The sequence below is a fragment of the Stegostoma tigrinum genome, chromosome 38 (genome assembly GCF_030684315.1).
Source record: "Stegostoma tigrinum isolate sSteTig4 chromosome 38, sSteTig4.hap1, whole genome shotgun sequence".
Taxonomy (NCBI): Eukaryota; Metazoa; Chordata; class Chondrichthyes; order Orectolobiformes; family Stegostomatidae; genus Stegostoma; species Stegostoma tigrinum.
Genome location: NC_081391.1, coordinates 7,268,678 through 7,287,362, shown reverse-complemented (window position 1 = coordinate 7,287,362; position 18,685 = coordinate 7,268,678). Strand labels below are relative to the sequence as shown.

The 18,685-nt window shown below is 50.8% G+C and overlaps 1 protein-coding gene across 2 annotated transcripts in view; it reads left to right on the top strand.

Annotated features, from left to right (window-relative positions):
• The first annotated feature begins 2,089 nt into the window (after nt 1-2,089).
• LOC125447002 (protein shisa-9-like) overlaps nt 2,090-18,685 on the top strand; it is a 130,925-nt gene continuing 114,329 nt past the window's right edge. For both annotated transcript variants that reach the window (XM_059640602.1, XM_059640601.1), the window contains exons 1-2: nt 2,090-2,708; nt 13,610-14,436. In XM_059640602.1, coding sequence (XP_059496585.1) covers nt 13,871-14,436 — 566 coding nt within the window. In that variant the 5' untranslated portion in view covers nt 2,090-2,708; nt 13,610-13,870. The remainder of the gene's footprint in view (nt 2,709-13,609; nt 14,437-18,685) is intronic.

Genomic DNA, 18,685 nt, shown 5'->3' with positions numbered 1-18,685 from the left:
GTATCATTTTATTACATAGACATTTCAAAAACGTGCTTTATTCATAAAAAGAATTTGGACATAAATATATAGATATAAAAGCAGTTCGTTTCTACGCAGTTGCATATCAAGTAAATGCACAAAACATTGGAATTTGATTGTCTACAAAACCAAGGACATCTCTTACACCTACAACACTAACATTTAAGTATATTTGACACACTGGGAGGGACCAATAACTGAACAGACGCCTATTTACTTTCACCAGAAAGACCTCAGTCTTTTTCCACTGTGCCTTGGCAGCTTTCAGTACAGATTCCAGATCTATAGTAATGAAAACCAAAGAACTGCAGATGCTTGAATCAGGCACAAAAACAGAAGTTGCTAGTAAAAGCTCAGCAGATCTGGCAGCATTTGTGAAGAAGAAAAATCAGAATTAACGTTTCAGGTCCTGTGGCCCCTCAGCAGCTCTGAGGATGGGTCACCGGTCCCAAAGCTTTAACTCTGATTTTTCCTTCACAGATGCTGCCAGATCTGCTGAGCTTTTGCTCCTGCTCCTGCTCCTGCTCCTGCTCCTGCTTCTGCTTCTGCTTCTGCTCCTGCCTCTACAGTAACTTACTCCTCCACTTCCAAGTCTGTTTCATTCTCATTCTGGGCTCAGTATTTTGTGAGCAGGCCGTTTGGTTGGTGTGACAGCGCTGATTCTGAATCAAAGCTTTAGAAGTGTTATGTACCAGACTAAACCCCCACAAAATATATTCAGGAGATAGCCTAGAATCTATTTATTTTTTGTCTTATTTTAAAGGCAAGTGCTAGGCATTGCATTCTGGCTGCAACTTGATTGGTCAATCAGGCTTGAAGAAAAACACACTACATACACACTATCGTTAAAATACAAACAAAAGAAAGAAGAAATTAGGACAATAACTCTACTGGAAAACTTAACAGAATAATAGATTATTTAACTACTAAACAGTAACCGTTCCAATACAGTAACATCCCATAAACACACCCTTGGCAAGGACAGATTCAGTGATATAGATTGCTCACAGGTAGTTCTCCAGTTCAGGAGGAAAAACATCAAGAGGACACTTTGAAAGAGAGAATACCAGGGAGAGATGTACTGTAGCTTCCAAACCCAGCTTCAAGACCCCAGCAACTGCTACTGAAAAGCTAAAACTAAAAATCCTGGTACTGTGGGAGCATGATCACACCCATTCAGGCTGCTTCTATTGTTCTGAAATTAATAAGTAAAACAAGGCCTCACAAGCTGTTTAGTTAATTGGCTTTGGAACAGCCTGCCCAGCACCTCTGTCTCAACCTTTCTCACAAAAGAAAACAGAACCAAATATACCTCTTTAAGTCAGAGTATCATTGTAGAGACTCAGGATGAACTGCAGGGGCCTTAAGATCAGAGTACTGTCAGGGTACTGAGAGGGCACCATGCTGCCAGAGAGCCATCTTATAGATGAGATGTTAAACCAAGTTCCCATCTACCCTTTCTCGAGGCCATTACTACTTTGACGATGTTCTCTCCCCTACATTGCGACCAATATTCATCGCTCCCAAAAAGACACCACAAGGACAGATTTCTGGCCATTTGTCTACTCAGCTGCCAATGGGATCTTGCTGTGTGAAAATCGGCTGCTGCATTTCCTGTCTTAGTAAGCTACATCGTGGGCTGTGAGGAGCTCAGGGTGTGTTGAGGATCGACAGGTGTTACATAAATGAAGTCGGCTGGCTGAGTAGGCCATCACCTTGGCACTCCAGAAACAACCAGCGGCCTCAGGGCTGACAGGGCCCCCCCTGCTCAGAGAGACTGACAATCAGCCAGGAGGGAGCTCACTCTACAAAACTGAGCTTCAGGCCATGCTGATGGAGTGGCAGAGAGTGGAACTGAGTGAGGCACTGGGCCTCAGGCTTGACTTTCTCACCTGGGTTGGCGCACTTCCTGTCAGCTGACAATAAAGGCTCGCTCGTCGCCATGGCATTGGCAATCGCAGCCAGGGAGGCTGTAAGATGGCGGAGGGAGGAGACAAGGCAATGCCACACAGTGACAGGTAGGGGGCAATGTGTGGATGGAGCATTGCCCAGCTCCATTGGTCAATGAGGAGCCTGTGACACGGCATCCCCTTCAGGTGCACAGTGCGATTCCATAAACCCCCGGTGGGAATGGAGCCAAGTTAAATGGAAGCTGAAGTCATGGATGATGCAAGAGATTTCTTTTCAAGTTTAAACTCATCAAAAGGGTTAAATCCAGCCCACCTTGAAGCAGAACGCACTGTGGGCTTGTAAACTCTCGGAGTTCAGAAGGCTCCTTTCGATCATCTTTATACCAGGTCGCTGTTGCTGCTAATAGGGCTCCTGTATACAACAGTCACTTCAACCCTCTCCGAATCCTGACTGCTGCCTTTTGCCTTTCTCCCTGCTAATTGCTCACTCAGAGAGCTGTGTCTCAATGTGATCAATGGCGCTTAGATGGGAACTGCAACGCCAGATTAATTCTGGCACTCGATAGATCAGAGAGTTGGAGGGAGGACGAGAGACAGAGACAGTGTCGGAGAAAGAGAGAGAGAGAGGAAAGGAAGAGGCACCGTTTTGACAAGGAGCTCTAGGAGTTTATCGATAACAAGTAGCCCATATGTCTGGGTGAAGCTTTGGATTAAGGGCAGAGCACCCTCAATAAGCTCCTGAACTGGTGTTGACCTTGTTTCTCTAATTTATCCTCGGTAAGTTGTATTCCTCCTTAAGTCTGTTAATGGGAGGATTTGCTCGTTCTGTTTTGTTGACTTGCCTTAGCATCGCTGGGAGCTGTTTGCAGTAAAGATATATTTAACTGACTTGCCTTGAACTATCTATTCAAAAGATCGCAGAGTGAGAATGGAGATTTTCATTTTTCATCCCTCTCCTGTCTGGTCAGAGCTTGTTTATCTCTGTTGCATGTACAGGGACAATAAGGCAAAATAATGCATTTTTAATCAAACCTTGTGTTAATACAGCGGGGATCTTAGTCAAACAGGGTGCAAACAAAAAGATAGGAGTAGGAGAGAAAGAAAGGGAGGCAGAAATAGGGATAAGAGGAAAGAACAAGGCTCAGAATGGACAGGGTTTTAAAAAATGGGGAGGGAACGGGATGGTAAGGGAGCTGAGGCAGTGACAGAGAGTTAGGGGGAAACGGTGAGGCAGGCAGGAAGAGAGAAGGTCAGAGGGAGCAATGGGGAAATCACAGAAGAGGGAACGAAAACCTGCTGGAGAGATGGGGGCGGGCAGCTGAGGAGAACTCGAGGGAGACAGGGTGAGCAAGAGAGAGAGAGAGACAAGGGTCGGGGAAATAATTAGAGACAGCAAGAGACAATAGAATGAGAGAGTGAGAGACTGAAAGAGAAACAGTGAAAGTTGGCGGGGGGCAGTGCGTTGGATGTGGACAGAGAGGAGGGGGTGAAGACCGTGAGTGGGAAAGTGAGGGATAGAGAATCTCGTACCCCCGGCCTCAGCGAGAGATTGTCGATGGACATCTTTAACCGTTCCAGCAGGAGAGGATGGAGATGAGGAGGAATATTTTTTTCACAGGCTGTCCTCAGAACTCTTTCTACAAAAAGCAGCAAAAGCAGGGAGCTTGAATATTCTTTCGGCTGAAGTAAATCAACTCTTGCTAAGCAACAGCGCGAGAGGTTATGTGGGGAGTAAGCAAGAAAGTGGAGGTCAGATCAGTCAGACTTAGAGTCATACAGAATGGAAACAGGGCCTTTGGCACCACCAGTCCATGCCAAACACATAATCCCAAACTAAACTGTTCCCATCTGTCAGCTACTGGTGCGTATCCCTCCAAATCTTTCCTATTCATGTTCTTACCCAAATGTCTTTTAAACGCTGTGACTGTACCCACATCCACCACTTCCTCCTGAGGTTCATTCCAGACACGAACCAATCTCTGTGCGAAGACAATGCCCCTCATATCTTTTTTTTAAATCTTTCTCCTCTCACTTTAAAAACGGCATCCCTACTTTTGAAATTCCCCATCTTAGGGAAACAACATCTACCAACAACTCTATCGCATTATCTTATAAACTTCTATCAGGTCACCCCACAACCTCCTACAATCCGATGAAAAATATCCCAGCCTATCCAGCCTCTCCTTATAACTCAAACCCTCCAAGTCTAGTAACATCCTTCTGAACCCTCCAAGACCTTACTGAGCGGCAGAACAGGTTCAACGGGCTGAATGGCCTCTGCTCCTAGTTCATAGGTTCAATGCCCAAGAGCTTCTTAGATCCCCAGCAAACCTTCACAATGATTGGGTGATGCAGTCCTGAAGGTGGCCATTCCAACCACCGCACCTTTGCACGCTCTTCATAAAGAACCGTTAAACAAATCAGCACTTTCTCCTCTTAAACTCTGCGGTACCCTCTCCTTCGAGGGTTTAACCAACCCCCTTTGGAACGGTACGGTCTAATCTTTCCTCCAGCCCATCTTCCAGGAAGCTCACTCTGGATCCCAGCTGCGATCGGGATCTGTTGGCCTCTGTCCGCTTCTGTCAAGCACAGACAGAGCCTCAGCGAAGTTACCTGGGCATTACAGTCATTTCCATATTGTGCGGGGCTCCCAACCTGGTCCGCATTGGCCAGTCCCCATCTCGGAGAGCCTCGCTTGCTGCGAGCCAACTCAAACAAATAGCGAGGAATTTGGGAGCGCTCACCACTTGGATCACTGTGTGGGAGAAAGTGCCGGAGGAAATCATTCTTCGTGCAGTTATAGGACCCGTTCATTCCCACTTCCTCCAAACTCCTTACACTCCCCTCACTTTGAAAGGAGTAGGACGAGGAGTAGGCCATTCAGCCCTTCGAGTCTGACTCACCGTTCAATTGGATCGTGGATGATCTCACTCATCCTCAAGCTCCACTTTCCTGCCTTTTCCTGGAACCCTCATTCCCCTTAGCAATCTATCGCAGCCTTTAACATGCTTAATGACCAGCCTCGACGGCACTCCAAAAGGATTCCACAGGTCCCACCAACTCTCTGAGAGAGTAAATTCCTCCCCATCTCTGCCCGAAATGCGTGACCCACCCCCTACTCTGAGGTGATGCCCCCTAGTCCCAGACTCTCCCACAGTGGGAAATGACCTTTCTACATCCACCCTGTCAAACCCCCTAACAATCCTATCTGTTCCAACAAGGTCACCTCTCATTCTTCTAAACTCCAATGAATACAGAAGGGGCCCAAAGCCAAAACATTGTTGCCTGTTTTCCTGAAAGCCTTGCCCCTAATTGGGTATCACGGGGGTATTTGGTGGTATTTTGGGTCCCGGCATTGCCCGTTTGGGGACTGAGTGTCAAGGGGCATTAAACCACCACTGGTTTTGGGGGCCCGGTTCTGACTGGGCTCGGTAATACTCCAAAAGGATCTCCCAGCACGTGGCTGCTTTCATCAGCGGCATGGAGTTAAGAGCTCACGGGAAAAAAGTATGTGTCCACTTCACTCAGTGTTTCGGCTCTCGGTCTCTTGCAGAAGAGTCTCGGAGATTCACTTTCAAGTGTGTGTGTGTGCGTGTGTTTGTGTGTGTGTGTGTGTGTGTGTGTGTGTGTGTGTGTGTGTGTGAGGGATTGGGTGTGCGTGTGTGTGTGAGTTTCTGTGCGTGTGAATGTTTGTGTGTGTGTGTGTGTGTGTGTATGTGTATGTGTGTGTGTGTGTGTTTGTGAGATCGTGTGTGTGAGCGTGCGTGTGTGAGTGTGTGTGTGTGTGTGTGTGTGCCAGTGTGTGTGTTTGTGAGATTGTGTGTGCGTGTGTGTGTGTGTGTGTGTGTGTGTGTGCGCACATGTGTGTGTGTGTGTCTGTGTGTGTGAGTGTGCGTACATATGTGTGTGTGTGTGTTTCTGTGTATGGGCGTGTTGTGTGTGTGTGTGAGTGTTGTGTGAGTGTGTGAGTGTGTGCGTGCGTGTTCAATTTCTTTGTAACCTTTAATTTCTTGGCTCTAAAAGAATTGAAAATGAATGTGGTGGAGGAGCAAAAATATTGGCCCATCGACTGGGTGAGGCAGTTGGCAACTCTTCCCAGTAAACAGGAATGCCTGACCCTTTATCGCCTGTGTAAACGCCACCGTATGCCTGAGTACCGCCTCTCGGGCAGCCCAGCTCCCTGGGCAGCGACAGGCCGCGGAAACTGGGTCACTTTTCAATTAAGTGCCATGTGGTTGAGTAATTGGAGCAGGAGAGGTTTGGTACAAAGTGACAGCAGCAGCGAGTGGGGACTAAAGGAGCCACGATTCATTTTCTTTAATTGTTTAGTTTTTGCTTGCCCTTTACAGCAGCTGGCTGTGCCCTCGGGGGCCTGGGGGCTAATCAGCCATAAAGTCTGCTTTAATGTGCAGGTAAACTTCAGCCTGTTTTCATTCTCTCCCCAGAGGCTTCGTCCCATCACTTTCACTCAGTGACTGCTACAAACACATTGGTCTGCAGCTCCTCCCGATCTCTGCTGGAGACCCAACAGAAACTAATATCCTTCACTTCTCATCAATTCTTTAAGACTTACATTCTGTGAAAAAGAATGCTTCATTTTTTAAAAAATATACCTCTGTAGTTAACCCGTTGTGAAATTGGCATGGCACCATTTCTCTCTCTCTCTCTCTCTCTCTCTCTCTCTGTGTCTCTCTCTCTCTGGCTCTCTCTCTGTCACTCTCTCAATTTCTCTAATTCTCCCTCTTTCTCTCAATCTTTCTCTATGTGTGTGTGTGCGCGCACGCGTGTGTGTGTTTGTGCTTGTGTGCCCTCACATGAGTGTGTGTCAGTGTGTGTGTGTGTTTGTGTGCGCTCACGTGTGTGTGTCTCTGTGTGTATATGTGTGTGTGTGAGAGAGCATACGTGCATGTGAGTGAGTGCGTGTGTGTGTGTGTGTGCTTGTGAGTGTTTGTGAGTGTGTGCACGCCTGTGTGTGTGCTTGAGTAAATGTGAGAGCATGTGTGTCTGCATGTGTGTGAGGCATGCGTGTGTACATCGTGTGTGTGTGACCGTGTGTGTGAGCATGTGTGTGTGTGTGTTTGTGTGTGTGTGTGTGTGAGTGCATGTGTCTGTGTGGGTGTGTGTATATGAGTGAGTGTGTGTATGTGTTAGTGTGTCTGTGAGCGTCTGTGTCTGTGTGAGATTGTGTGTGAACATGTGTCTGTGCCTATGTGTTGTGTGTGTGCCTGTGTGTGTGTGTGTGTTTTGTGTGTGTGTGTGTGTGTGTGTGTGTGTGAGATTGTACGTGTGTGTGAGTGTGTGTGTGGGTGCGTACCTGTATGTGTATGAGTGTGTAAGTGTATGAGTGAGTGTGTGTATGTGTTGGTGTGTCTGTGAGCGTCTGTGTCTGTGTGAGTGTGTGTATATGAGTGAGTGTGTGTATGTGTTGGTGTGTCTGTGAGCGTCTGTGTCTGTGTGAGTGTGTGTATATGAGTTAGTGTGTGTATGAGTTAGTGTGTCTGTGAGCGTCTGTGGTCTGTGTGAGTTTGTGTGTGAACATGTGTCTGTGCCAGAGATAATGGGAACTGCAGATGCTGGAGAATCCAAGATAATAAAATGTGAGGCTGGATGAACACAGCAGGCCCAGCAGCATCTCAGGAGCACAAAAGCTGATGTTTCGGGCCTAGACCCTTCATCAGAGAGGGGGATGGGGTGTGGGTTCTGGAATAAATAGGGAGAGAGGGGGAGGCGGACTGAAGATGGAGAGTAAAGAAGATAGGTGGAGAGAGTATAGGTGGGGAGGTAGGGAGGGGATAGGTCAGTCCAGGGAAGACAGACAGGTCAAGGAGGTGGGATGAGGTTAGTAGGTAGGAGATGGAGGTGCGGCTTGGGGTGGGAGGAAGGGATGGGTGAGAGGAAGAACAGGTTAGGGAGGCAGGGACAGGTTGGACTGGTTTTGGGATGCAGTGGGTGGAGGGGAAGAGCTGGGCTGGTTGTGTGGTGCAGTGGGGGGAGGGGACGAACTGGGCTGGTTTAGGGATGCAGTTGGGGAAGGAGAGATTTTGAAACTGGTGAAGTCCACATTGATACCATTGGGCTGCAGGGTTCCCAAGCGGAATATGAGTTGCTGTTCCTGCAACCTTCGGGTGGCATCATTGTGGCACTGCAGGAGGCCCATGATGTCTGTACCTGTGTGTGTGTGTGTGTGTGTGTGTGTGTGTGTGTGTTTGCTAGTGGATGTGCATGTGTATGTGTGAGTGTGAGTTGTTGTGCTTAAGTGTGTTTGTGTGTGTGTCTGTTGTGTAAGCGGGTCTGTGTGTGTGTGTATCTGTGTGTGCGTCTGTGTGTGCATCTGTGTATGTGTCTGTGTGTGTGTTAGTGAGTGTCTGTGTGAGAGTGTGTATGTGTTTGTGTGTGTGAGTGCCTGTGTGTGCAAGCGTGTGAAGATGTGTGTGTAAGCATGTGTGTGTGTGTGTGTGTGTGTGTGTGTGTGTCTATGTGAGTGAGTGTGTGTGAATGTGGACCTCATAGAATAGGAATTCCCTTTTTGGGGCTGTTAATCTGGCCCAATCAGGGAGCCCTGGCTGACAGATAAGAATAGGAGTGTCAGACACTCTGAGAGCTGGATTAGTGTCAAAGGCTTTCCGTGTGTAATTAAAGGGTGACTGGGTGATGGGATACCGGCCTGTATGGGCTGACAAGAGTAAAGCACGCTGAAGAAATTCACCCACAAGCAGCTGTCTTTGAGTTGGGGTAAACATTCCCGGCATCGTGCCGTTATCTGGTACGCTTGACTTGCTCCATCCAGCCTCAAAGTCTCGGCCCAGTATTGGGAAGGAATTTTTTTTTCCCCCGGCAAATGACATTGGGGCAGATGGAAAGCAACGAGTAATTCTCCTGGCAGCTTGTGGACCCGCAGCTTTCTCAATCATCAGGAGCCTGACTTTACCTGAGACACCAGAAACTAAAACCCTTCAAGGTTTTGAATTTAGTTAAGAATATAATGGCTCAAGCTTCCTCTAAATCTCAGATGCTTTTACTTGGCAGTTCAAGAACCAGGGGAATTGTATCAGGATTTTTTGACAAGGTTAAGATGATTGGCAGAGGCGTGTGATTTTGGTTTAGCCCTTAATAAGATACCAAGAGATTGTTTGGAGTGTGGGATTAATGATGTGACTGTGCAAAAACGCCGACTGGCTGAAACCCAACTGGACTTTATCATTGGAAAATGTGGCAAGTGCAGCGTGAGTTACGGGGTATTCCGAAAGAAATGCATACCGTTGCCGGTCTGACCGAGCTTGAGGATCACCACTGGAGTAAAGGCAGTTGCACAGCCTCACACAGGACATATCTTAAACAGAGGGACTCTGGGTCAGCCCACCGCAAAACCCCAGAACAAGGCCAAGTCTCGGCCAAATGGTTACCAATTTGTCCAGGATCTGGGCTGGGCCGGGGCGGGGGGGGTGGGGGGGGTGGTTGGGGGGTGGGTTTAGTGTAGTTGCTGCTGGTATGTGGCCTTGAGATGCTTAAAGAGATCCACCGGGTCTGAATGGAGTAAGAGAACTCATAGGTCGGTATCCAGGAGAATGCACACCCTGGAAAGCTCACCGATATCTGGTTTGGACAATTAAATTGCTTAGCAACATCCAAATCAGAACCAATCAAAAGAAACATCTGGTTAAATGGTCACCTGGTTCTAATGGAGGTTGATAGTGGGTACGGCTGCTTCGGTGATCGCAAAACCAGGCTTCAACAAAATTCACTCTGGGAATGTTTACAGATGAATGGTACAATTCCAGCTCCAGGCTCTTAAGAGAAGCAGCTGGCTTAGTTACCACTGATTGTTGTAAATGGCTCAGGCCCAAGCTTGATTGGTTGATAAAGATTCACCCTGATTGGCTCAACATCGTTCAATTAGAAAATGGCTATCTAAGCGACGTCCTATTAAAGACCCGGAGGTGTTTCCGGGACGTTCCAGAGACTACCAGAGCGGCCAAGGCCATCTGACATGTTGACCAGGGAGCAATCCCACAATCCTGCAAGGCCTACGCAATGTTAATTGTCTCACGGGCAAAGGTAGAGGCAGGATGCCCAATAGTGCGCACATCCAGGATATTGGTTAGTGCAGAGCGTGAATAGAGAAGGAAGGTTTGGCGATCTTATATGGAGTCAGGAAGCTCCACTGATACCTTGGCAGATGTAAATATGTAATATTAACAGACCACAAACCCATGCTGGGTCTACTTAACGAGGGAAAGTGCTGCCCGCAGCTTCGGGCCGGATTGGGCTCTGGGCTCTACTACTAATCATGTATAGTACAAGTTGGAACACCATCTGGGAGAACGAGTAGTAAGTACATATACATTGAGCTGCCTCCCACTGGCAGATACTCCCCGGCTGGCATCATCACTGGAACGGCCTGTTTTAGATTTTCTGGACATACTCCCAGTCACGGTTGACAATATCAGACTTTGGAAGCGGAGAGACCCGGTCCTGGCAAAACAGAAGCATCTGTTGGTGATGGGGAAGCGAAAGGGCCGTCACAGCCAGAATTGATGATGGGATGCTGGCCTCTGTGGAATTATTTCAGTATTTCTCCGTCTCATTCAGTCTGTTCCTCTCTGTCTGTCTTACCCTCTGTCTCTATCTCTCCATCTCTCTCTGTCTTTATCTCTCTCCGATCTTTCTCACCAACCTCCAATCCCCAGACCACCGACACCTCCCCCACCACCCCCCCACACACAACCAGTTCCTGCTCAGTTGTTGTTGAAGTGCTCAGTATTACCACCAAAGCAGCACAGCCCTCTCCCAAACTGTACCCCAGACTCCAGGGCGGCATGGTCTCTCAGTGGTTAGCACCGCTGCATCTCAGCACTGGGGGCCTGGGTTCATTTCCACCCTCGGGTAACTGTCTGTGTGGAGTTTGCACATTCTCCCCGTGTCTGTGTGGGTTTGCTCCCACAGCCCAAAGGTGTGCAGGTTAGGATGGATTGACCATGGGGAATTGCCCCATAGTGTTATCCAGGAGTGTGTGGGCTAGGTGGGTTAGCCATAGGAAATACAGGGATAGGGTGGTGTGGGATGCTCTGCAGTGGTGGTGGGAGGGGGGGGAACAGGTTGGTGTAGACTTGGTGGACCGAATGGCCTGCTCCCACACTGCAAGGGATTTGATGATGATGACTAAAATGAAAGAGCAGTCCTGCTGGCCCTTGACATGCTCGAGCTGTGGGAACCTTCGATCTTGACCAAGCTTCTGGTCACCTGACCCCTAGTGCTCCTTCAGGCTGAAGGTCAGACTGTGTTTGCTCACTCTCCTGGAGCTGTCTTCAGGCACAAAAGAGCTGCCATTTAGTGCCTGTAACATCTAACCCGAACCCTAATGCACACAGGCCTGAACAATCTCTTAGTCATCCCAGGCAGAGCCTTACCATACTCTCCTTGTATTTGCAAAGTCTCCCGATAAAGCTCAGGATCGTGTTTGTCTTTTGAACCATTCCCCGCGAACTCGCTTTTCCATCTTCTGTGCGTCCCTCCCCCATCCAACCCTATCTCCACCCCCACCTCTGGCTGGGTCCCACTGCCTCTGTGCTCCACTGACCATTCCAGCCTTTACATAGCGCCGCCATGCTTCAGTCATTCCACCCCTCTACGCACTGAATGTCCACGCTCCCAGTCCTCTGTCTGTGTGCTTTGGAAATCCATGCCCAGCCTCCTCACAGGCCACATGGGGATTGGGGGCTGGGAGCTAAATCTTGAGACCATAACAACTTCCGTCATGTGGTTTCCTGGCCAGCTCAGGACAACAGGTGCTGGAGGAGGCCATTCCGCCCTTCGAGCCAGCACCACCATTCATTATGATCCTGGCTGATCATCCACAATCAGTATCCTGTTCCTGCCTTATCCCCATAACCCTTGATTCTACTATCTTTAAGAGCTCTATCCATCTCTTTCTTGAAAGTATCCAGAGAGTTGGCCTCCACTGCCTTCTGGGGCAGAGCATTCCATATATCCACCACTCTCTGGGTGAAGAAGTTTTTCCTCAACTCTGTTCTAAATGGCCTACCCCTTATTCTTAAACTGTGTCCTCTGGTTCTGGACTCACCCATCAGTGGAAACATGTTTCCTGCCTCCAGAGTGTCCAATCCCTTAATAATCTTATACGTCTCAATCAGATCCCTTCTCATCCTCCTAAACTCAAGTGTATACAAGCCCAGTCGCTCCAATCTTTCAACATATGATAGTCCCGCCATTTCAGGAATTGACCTCGCGAACCTACGCTGCACTCCCTCAATAGCAAGAATGTCCTTCCTCAAATTTGGAGACCAAAACTGCACACAATACTCCAGGTACGGTCTCACCAGGGCCCTGTGGAGCTGCAGAAGGACCTCTTTGTTCCTATACTCAATTCCTCTTGTTATGAAGGCCAGCATTCTATTAGCTTTCTTCCCTGCCTGAGTTTGAGTTCAATGTAGACTGCTCAAGGAAAAGCAATGTAACACTGTGTAATACATACTGAGGCTGCAAGCTACAATTTGAGACATTCAGAGACAGACTGCGCTTTCACCTTACAGTCGCATTACGGAAAGTCTTCCATGAATTCTACTGCCTAAAGCTGGTCCTCTCTCTCTACACATGCACCTGTCGCTTGCACAGTCTGGCCCTCTGTGTGTTTCACTGTTCTTGTGCTGTGCTATTTACACCCAGTGAGGAGCAGCCCCGAGACATCGTCGTGGCCAGAAATATAAGATAGCCACCCGTAACTCCATTCAGAAACTCGAGAGAGGGTAACGGAGAGTGGGCAATGCTGCTGCAGTGTGGAGTAGTTGAGGCAGTCAGCAGGGAGGTATTTATAGCGAAGCATATGGGTAAACATACAAGGGGGGAGTGTGCGGGTAGGACTGGCGCGAGGACGGTTGGCATGGGGCTAGTACGCAGTGGGTCTTCACCAGCTGGGCTAAATGGCCTTTGCAACGTCACAGGTGTGTGAATTGTAGGGTCAAAATAACCCAGGCTAAGGTGGGTGGGTATGAGAGGTGGCGGGGTGGGGATGGGTCTATAACATTCCCTGTACAGTATTCCCCCCCTCCCCACTCACAATGAAGATAAAACCACACAGGCTGTTACTGGAATCACTATCAGAGTGAGTATACGCTGCACGGTGGCTCAGTGGTGAGCACTGCAGCCTCACAGCGCCAGAGACCCGGGTTCGATCCCAGCCTTGGGCGACTGTCTGTGTGGAGTTTGCACATTCCCCCCGTGTCTGCGTGGGTTTCCTCACACAGTCCAAAGGTGTGCAGGCTCGGTGGATCGGCCATGCTAAATTGCCCATAGTGTTCAGGGGTGTGTGGGTTATAGGGGGATGGGTCTGGGTGGGATGCTCCAAGAGGTAGTGTGAACTTGTTGGGCCGAAGGGCCTGTTTCCACACTGTAGGGAATCTAATCTAATCGATATGTAGCAGGCCTCTCCCACTTTAACAGCACGTGGAGGCAGAGGGTGGAACGAGGAGGAGGTGAAAGTGACAAAGAGTGTTCGGACGGAGAAAGCAGCAGGACTAGCTTTCAGTGAAATGCGGGTCAGGTGGCAAGTGTCCGGGGGCTGTTAGCCAGTGAGTAATGCTGTGTGATTAGCTGTGCACTCACAGAGAATGACGGTGAGTACTGACATGCCTCTCTCTCTCTCTCTGTGTTGATCCCCACAGGGCTTACACAATGATGTGACTTACTGTCGCTGCCTCCAGCTCACATTATTGGAGAACGTGGACAGCAACAGTTGTCCAACCTCTCTCCCTCTCTCTCTCACAAATATGGCGAAGTGAAAACCTGGAGGAAGGTATCCGGGGTTCCAGAGGCTGCCTCAGGCACAGGCACCATTTCTCCGAGCTGCATGTCACCTCCGCCCCTCGGCCGCTAACTGAGCACGTTGACCTCTGAACTTCCCAGAGGACCGAGGCGCCACCTTGATGCTGGGCCCTCTGGCCGCGATGGGCCCCCCCTACCTGACAGGTGGGCTCTGGGGCTACCTGCTGACGGGGCAGGTGCTGATCTGGGCTCGGGCGCACGGCTCGGGCGATGTGGAGCAGGCGGAAGGGGCTGCTGCGCCAACAGGCAACGGGACCAGAGCAGGGGGCCCCTGGGAGGCCGGCCCGGCTCCGACGGACAGGGCCCCGGCCTCCGACCGGTGCCGCGGTTACTACGATGTGATGGGCCAGTGGGACCCTCCGTTTAGCTGCAACACCGACACCTACGTGTACTGCTGTGGGACATGCCACTATCGCTTCTGCTGTCAATTTGCCCACGACCGGCTTGACCAGAGCACCTGCACCAACTACGATACGCCCAACTGGGTGAACACCGGCAAGCCCCCCGTCAAAGTGGACGGTGCCATTGAAGGCCCGGCTAAGGACAAAACCAACATGATTGTCTACATCATCTGTGGCGTGGTTGCCGTCATGGTGCTGGTGGGAATCTTCACCAAACTCGGCCTGGAGAAGGCTCGGAGGCCCCAGACGGAGATGAACATGTCGAGGTGAGGCTCTCTCCCGACTGCTCGCTCGGGGTACAACTGCCCCCGCTCCCAGAAACCGCGCTCCGGAACTAGAGCCGCAGATATCCGCGCACTTCAGGAATTCCCATCCGACTACAGCGTGGGGTGTGTGGTTCGGGAATCCGAATCATTAGGAGGAGAGGGAGATTTACCAGGATGGCACCTGCGCTGGAGGGTTTCAGTTCTGAAGGGAGATCGGACGCTCTTAGGGATAGTAGGAGCGGCCGATGCTTGAGTCTGAGAGAACACAGTGTGCAGCTGGAGGCACGCAGCAGGCCAGGCAGCATCAGGGGAGCAGAAATCCGAAGAAGGGTCTAGGCCCGAAACGTCAGCTTCCCTGCTCCTCTGATGCTGCTTGGCCTGCTGTGTTCCTCCAGCTTCACACTGTGTTCTCTTAGACAGACTGGGGGTTGTTTTCCTCAGAGCCTGAGAGGGGGACATGACTGAGAGGGATAAAGTGATGAGGGGCGTAGACAGGTGGTGGCGGGATCAATGACCAGGGGCATAGATTAAAGGGAAGGGGCAGGAGGTTTACAGGGGGATGTGAGGAAACCCTGTTTCAGCCAGAGGGTGGTGGGAATGTGGGACTCGCTGCCTGTGGGGGGGGTGGGAGAGGCAGAAACCATCAGCACGTTGAAGTATTTAGATGTGCAGTGGCAATGCCACGTCATTAAAGGTCATGTGCTGGGAACTGGGACTAGAATAGTTAGGCGGTTGTTTTTGACTGGCACAGGCTCGATGGGCCGAAGGGCCTGTTTCTGTCCTGTGGACCTCGATGATACGTGGAGATTAATGGATCTGACAGCTTCAGAGGAGCAAAAGGGCCCAGAAGCAACAGTCGCTGTAAATTAGGGATGTGTTCTGACGAGTAGTCCTTAATTCAATCCTTCTGTCTGGCCCACCAACATGTGACACCTGTTTTTTGACAGAGAGATGAATTTAGTGCTTTCAAGTGAACCTTCACAACATCCTCTGGCCTAAGGGCTCCAGACGACAAGAGTTTGACTAATTATTCACTGCTTCACACTCGCACACTTCTCTCTCTCTCTCTCTCTGCTCTGTGGACAGGGCACGGGGCTGTCCGTGCTGGATCCATGTCAGGGAGAAACAGACAGAAGCAACACAAGACCTCGGCCCAGTGCCAGGTCCCCGTTTCCTCACATCCATATTGTCCGCGTTTTATCACCTACTTCAGATTTACTCCGACTTATTTTCGAGTCGATGATGATGGAAGGATGGCCCAAAACGCCAAAATGGAGGCCGGGCACAGGCGGATGCTGCCACACCCCCATTACATCCAACACCCACCCCCGCACTCCATCCCCACCCCCACTATCTCCAACACCCGCCCCCGCACTCCATCCCCCACCCCCACACTCCAACCAAACCCCCACATTCCATCCCCCACGACCCCCAAACCCTACCCCCACATTCCATCCCTGACCCCAACTACCCACAGCCCCAACCTCCACACTCCATTCCCCATCCCCGCATTCCATCCCCCACCCCCACTACCTCCAACACACACCCCCGCACTCCACCCCCATCCCACATTCCATCCCCCACCCCCACTATCCCCAACACACACCCCCGCACTCCACCCCCATCCCACATTCCATCCCCCACCCCCACTATCCCCAACACACACCCCCGCACTCCACCCCCATCCCACATTCCATCCCCTACCCCCACTATCCCCAACACCCACCTCCGCACTCCATCCCCCACCTCCACTATCCCCAACCCCTGCCTCCACACTCCATCCCCTACCTCCACCTTCCATCCCCCATCCCCGCACTCCATCCCCCAACCCCACATTCCATACCCCACCCCCACTTCCCCAACCCCCACCTCCGCACTCCATCCCTCCAACCCCGTACTTTAGACCCCACCCCCCACCCCCAACCCCCACCTCTGCTCTCCATCCCCCACCCCCACTACCTCCAACACCCGCCCCCCGCACTCCATCCCCCATCCCCACTACCCCCAACCCCCACCCACGCACTCCACTCCCCATTCCCACATTCCATCCCCCACCCCCACTATCCCCAAACCCCACCTCCGCACTCCATCCCCCCAACCCCGTACTCCAGCACCACCCCCACTACCCCCAACCCCACCTCCACACTCCATCCCCCATCCCCACACTCCATCCCCCACCTCCACACTCCATCCCCCATCCCCACACTCCAGCCTTCACCTCCACTATCCCCAACACCCACCTCCGCACTCCATCCCCCCAACCCCGTACTCCAGCCCCCCAACCCCACTACCCCCAACCCCCACCTCTGCTCTCCATCCCCCACCCCCTCTACCCTCAACCCCCACCTCCGCACTCCATTCCCCCAACCCCGTACTCCAGCACCACCCCCACTACCCTCAACCCCCACCTTCACACTCCATCAGCCCAATCACACCCAGACCACACCCAGGCCACACCCAGACCACACCCTGGCCACACCCAGACCACACCCTGAACTCACCCCGACCGCATACAGGCCACACCCTGACCACTCTGTGGCCCCACCCATACCACACCCCAACCATACCATGACCACACCCAGTCCACACACTGGCCACACCGTGACCACACCCAGTCCACACCCAGACAACACCAAGGTCATACCCTGACCACCCCCAGACCACAATGTGACCACACCCGCACCACACCCAGACCACACCTAGAACACATCCTGGCCACACCCAGACCACACCATGACTATATACAGATCACACCGTGACCACATCCTGACCACACCCAGACCACACCGTGACTACATACAGATCACACTGTAACCACACGCAGACCTCACCCCCAACCACACCCAGACCACAACCTGACCATACCCTGACCAGACTGAGTACACCCCGACTACACCTTCTCGTCACCCATTTTGCATTCTTGCCACCTTCCAGATGAAGTTAAACAGAGTAGCATTCACATCATGATGTGTGCAGAATGGTTACAGCACAGGAGACCATTTGACCCATCATATCTGCCCTGACACTCCCACTGAGTGTTTCTGTCTCTTGGTCAAGCACCTTCTTCCTCTTCAGAGAATAATCCTGGAGCCTCTGGAAACCCTCCACTCCCATCCCACAACTCTAGGAAATACATTCCCTAACCACTCGCTATATTTAGTTATTTGTTTCTTTACTGATGTTAAATTGTGCCTCTCTTGATAAGAAATCCAGATTTCCCTCCCTAAAGAGCATTCATGAACTAGTTCTGAGGAAGGGTCCCTGGACCCGAAACATTAACTCTGATTTTCTTCCTCACAGATGCTGCCAGACCTGCTGAGCTTTTTCAGCAACTTCTGTTTTTGTTCACGAACTGGGTCATTTTTTAAAAAAAAAACAGTTGGCCACAAGGCTATCTTTTTATTCCATATGTTCTTCCTTAATTGAATTCAAATTTCTGCATCTGCCGAAGGTAGGATTTGAACCCATGTGTCACCTGGAGTTTAGCCTGGGATTCCGAGTTGCTAGCCTGTCGTTAATTCCACAACATAATTGCCTCCCTCTCATCTGTGGGAATGTCAGTCTTTGTAGACAATCCTCTCAAACCCACGACATCTGACCATTGTAACAAACTCAATAGATGCCACTCACGATTAGACCCCTTACAGTGTGGAAACAGGCCCTTCGGCCCAACAAGTCCGCACCGACCCTCAGAGCACCCACTCCCCCCACATAGTCTACACACCCCTGAACACTAGGGCAATTTCCCATGGCCAATTCACCTCAACCTGCACATCTTTGGACTGTGGGAGGAAACCGGGGTTCCTGGAGGAAACCCACGCAGACGCGGGGAGAATGCACAAACTCCACACAGTTGCTCGAGGTTGGAATTGAACGCAGGTCCCTGGCACTGTGAGGCAGCCGCACTAACCACTGTGACACCTCAATACTCAGTGACAAAGCTGCACAGAACCCTCAGGCAGTAAAGAATTGACAAGCTTTCAGGCAAGAAGCGATAATCTTTAAATGACATTGCTGGGCGCATGTTACAGCAGACTTTGGACCAGAAATGGAGGAAGGGAGATAGAACAAAGTTGCATTTTCTTTGGTAACGTGTGGGTTGTAGGGCTGGATCTGAAGCTAAAAGAGTGCGACTGGAGACTGGGATTCAGAGACGAGATTGAGCGACACAATAGCGGTTTTGTTGACCCGCACTGCGTGTCCCTGCCTGGTCCTACAGCTTCCCACTGACCAACACCAAATAAGATCA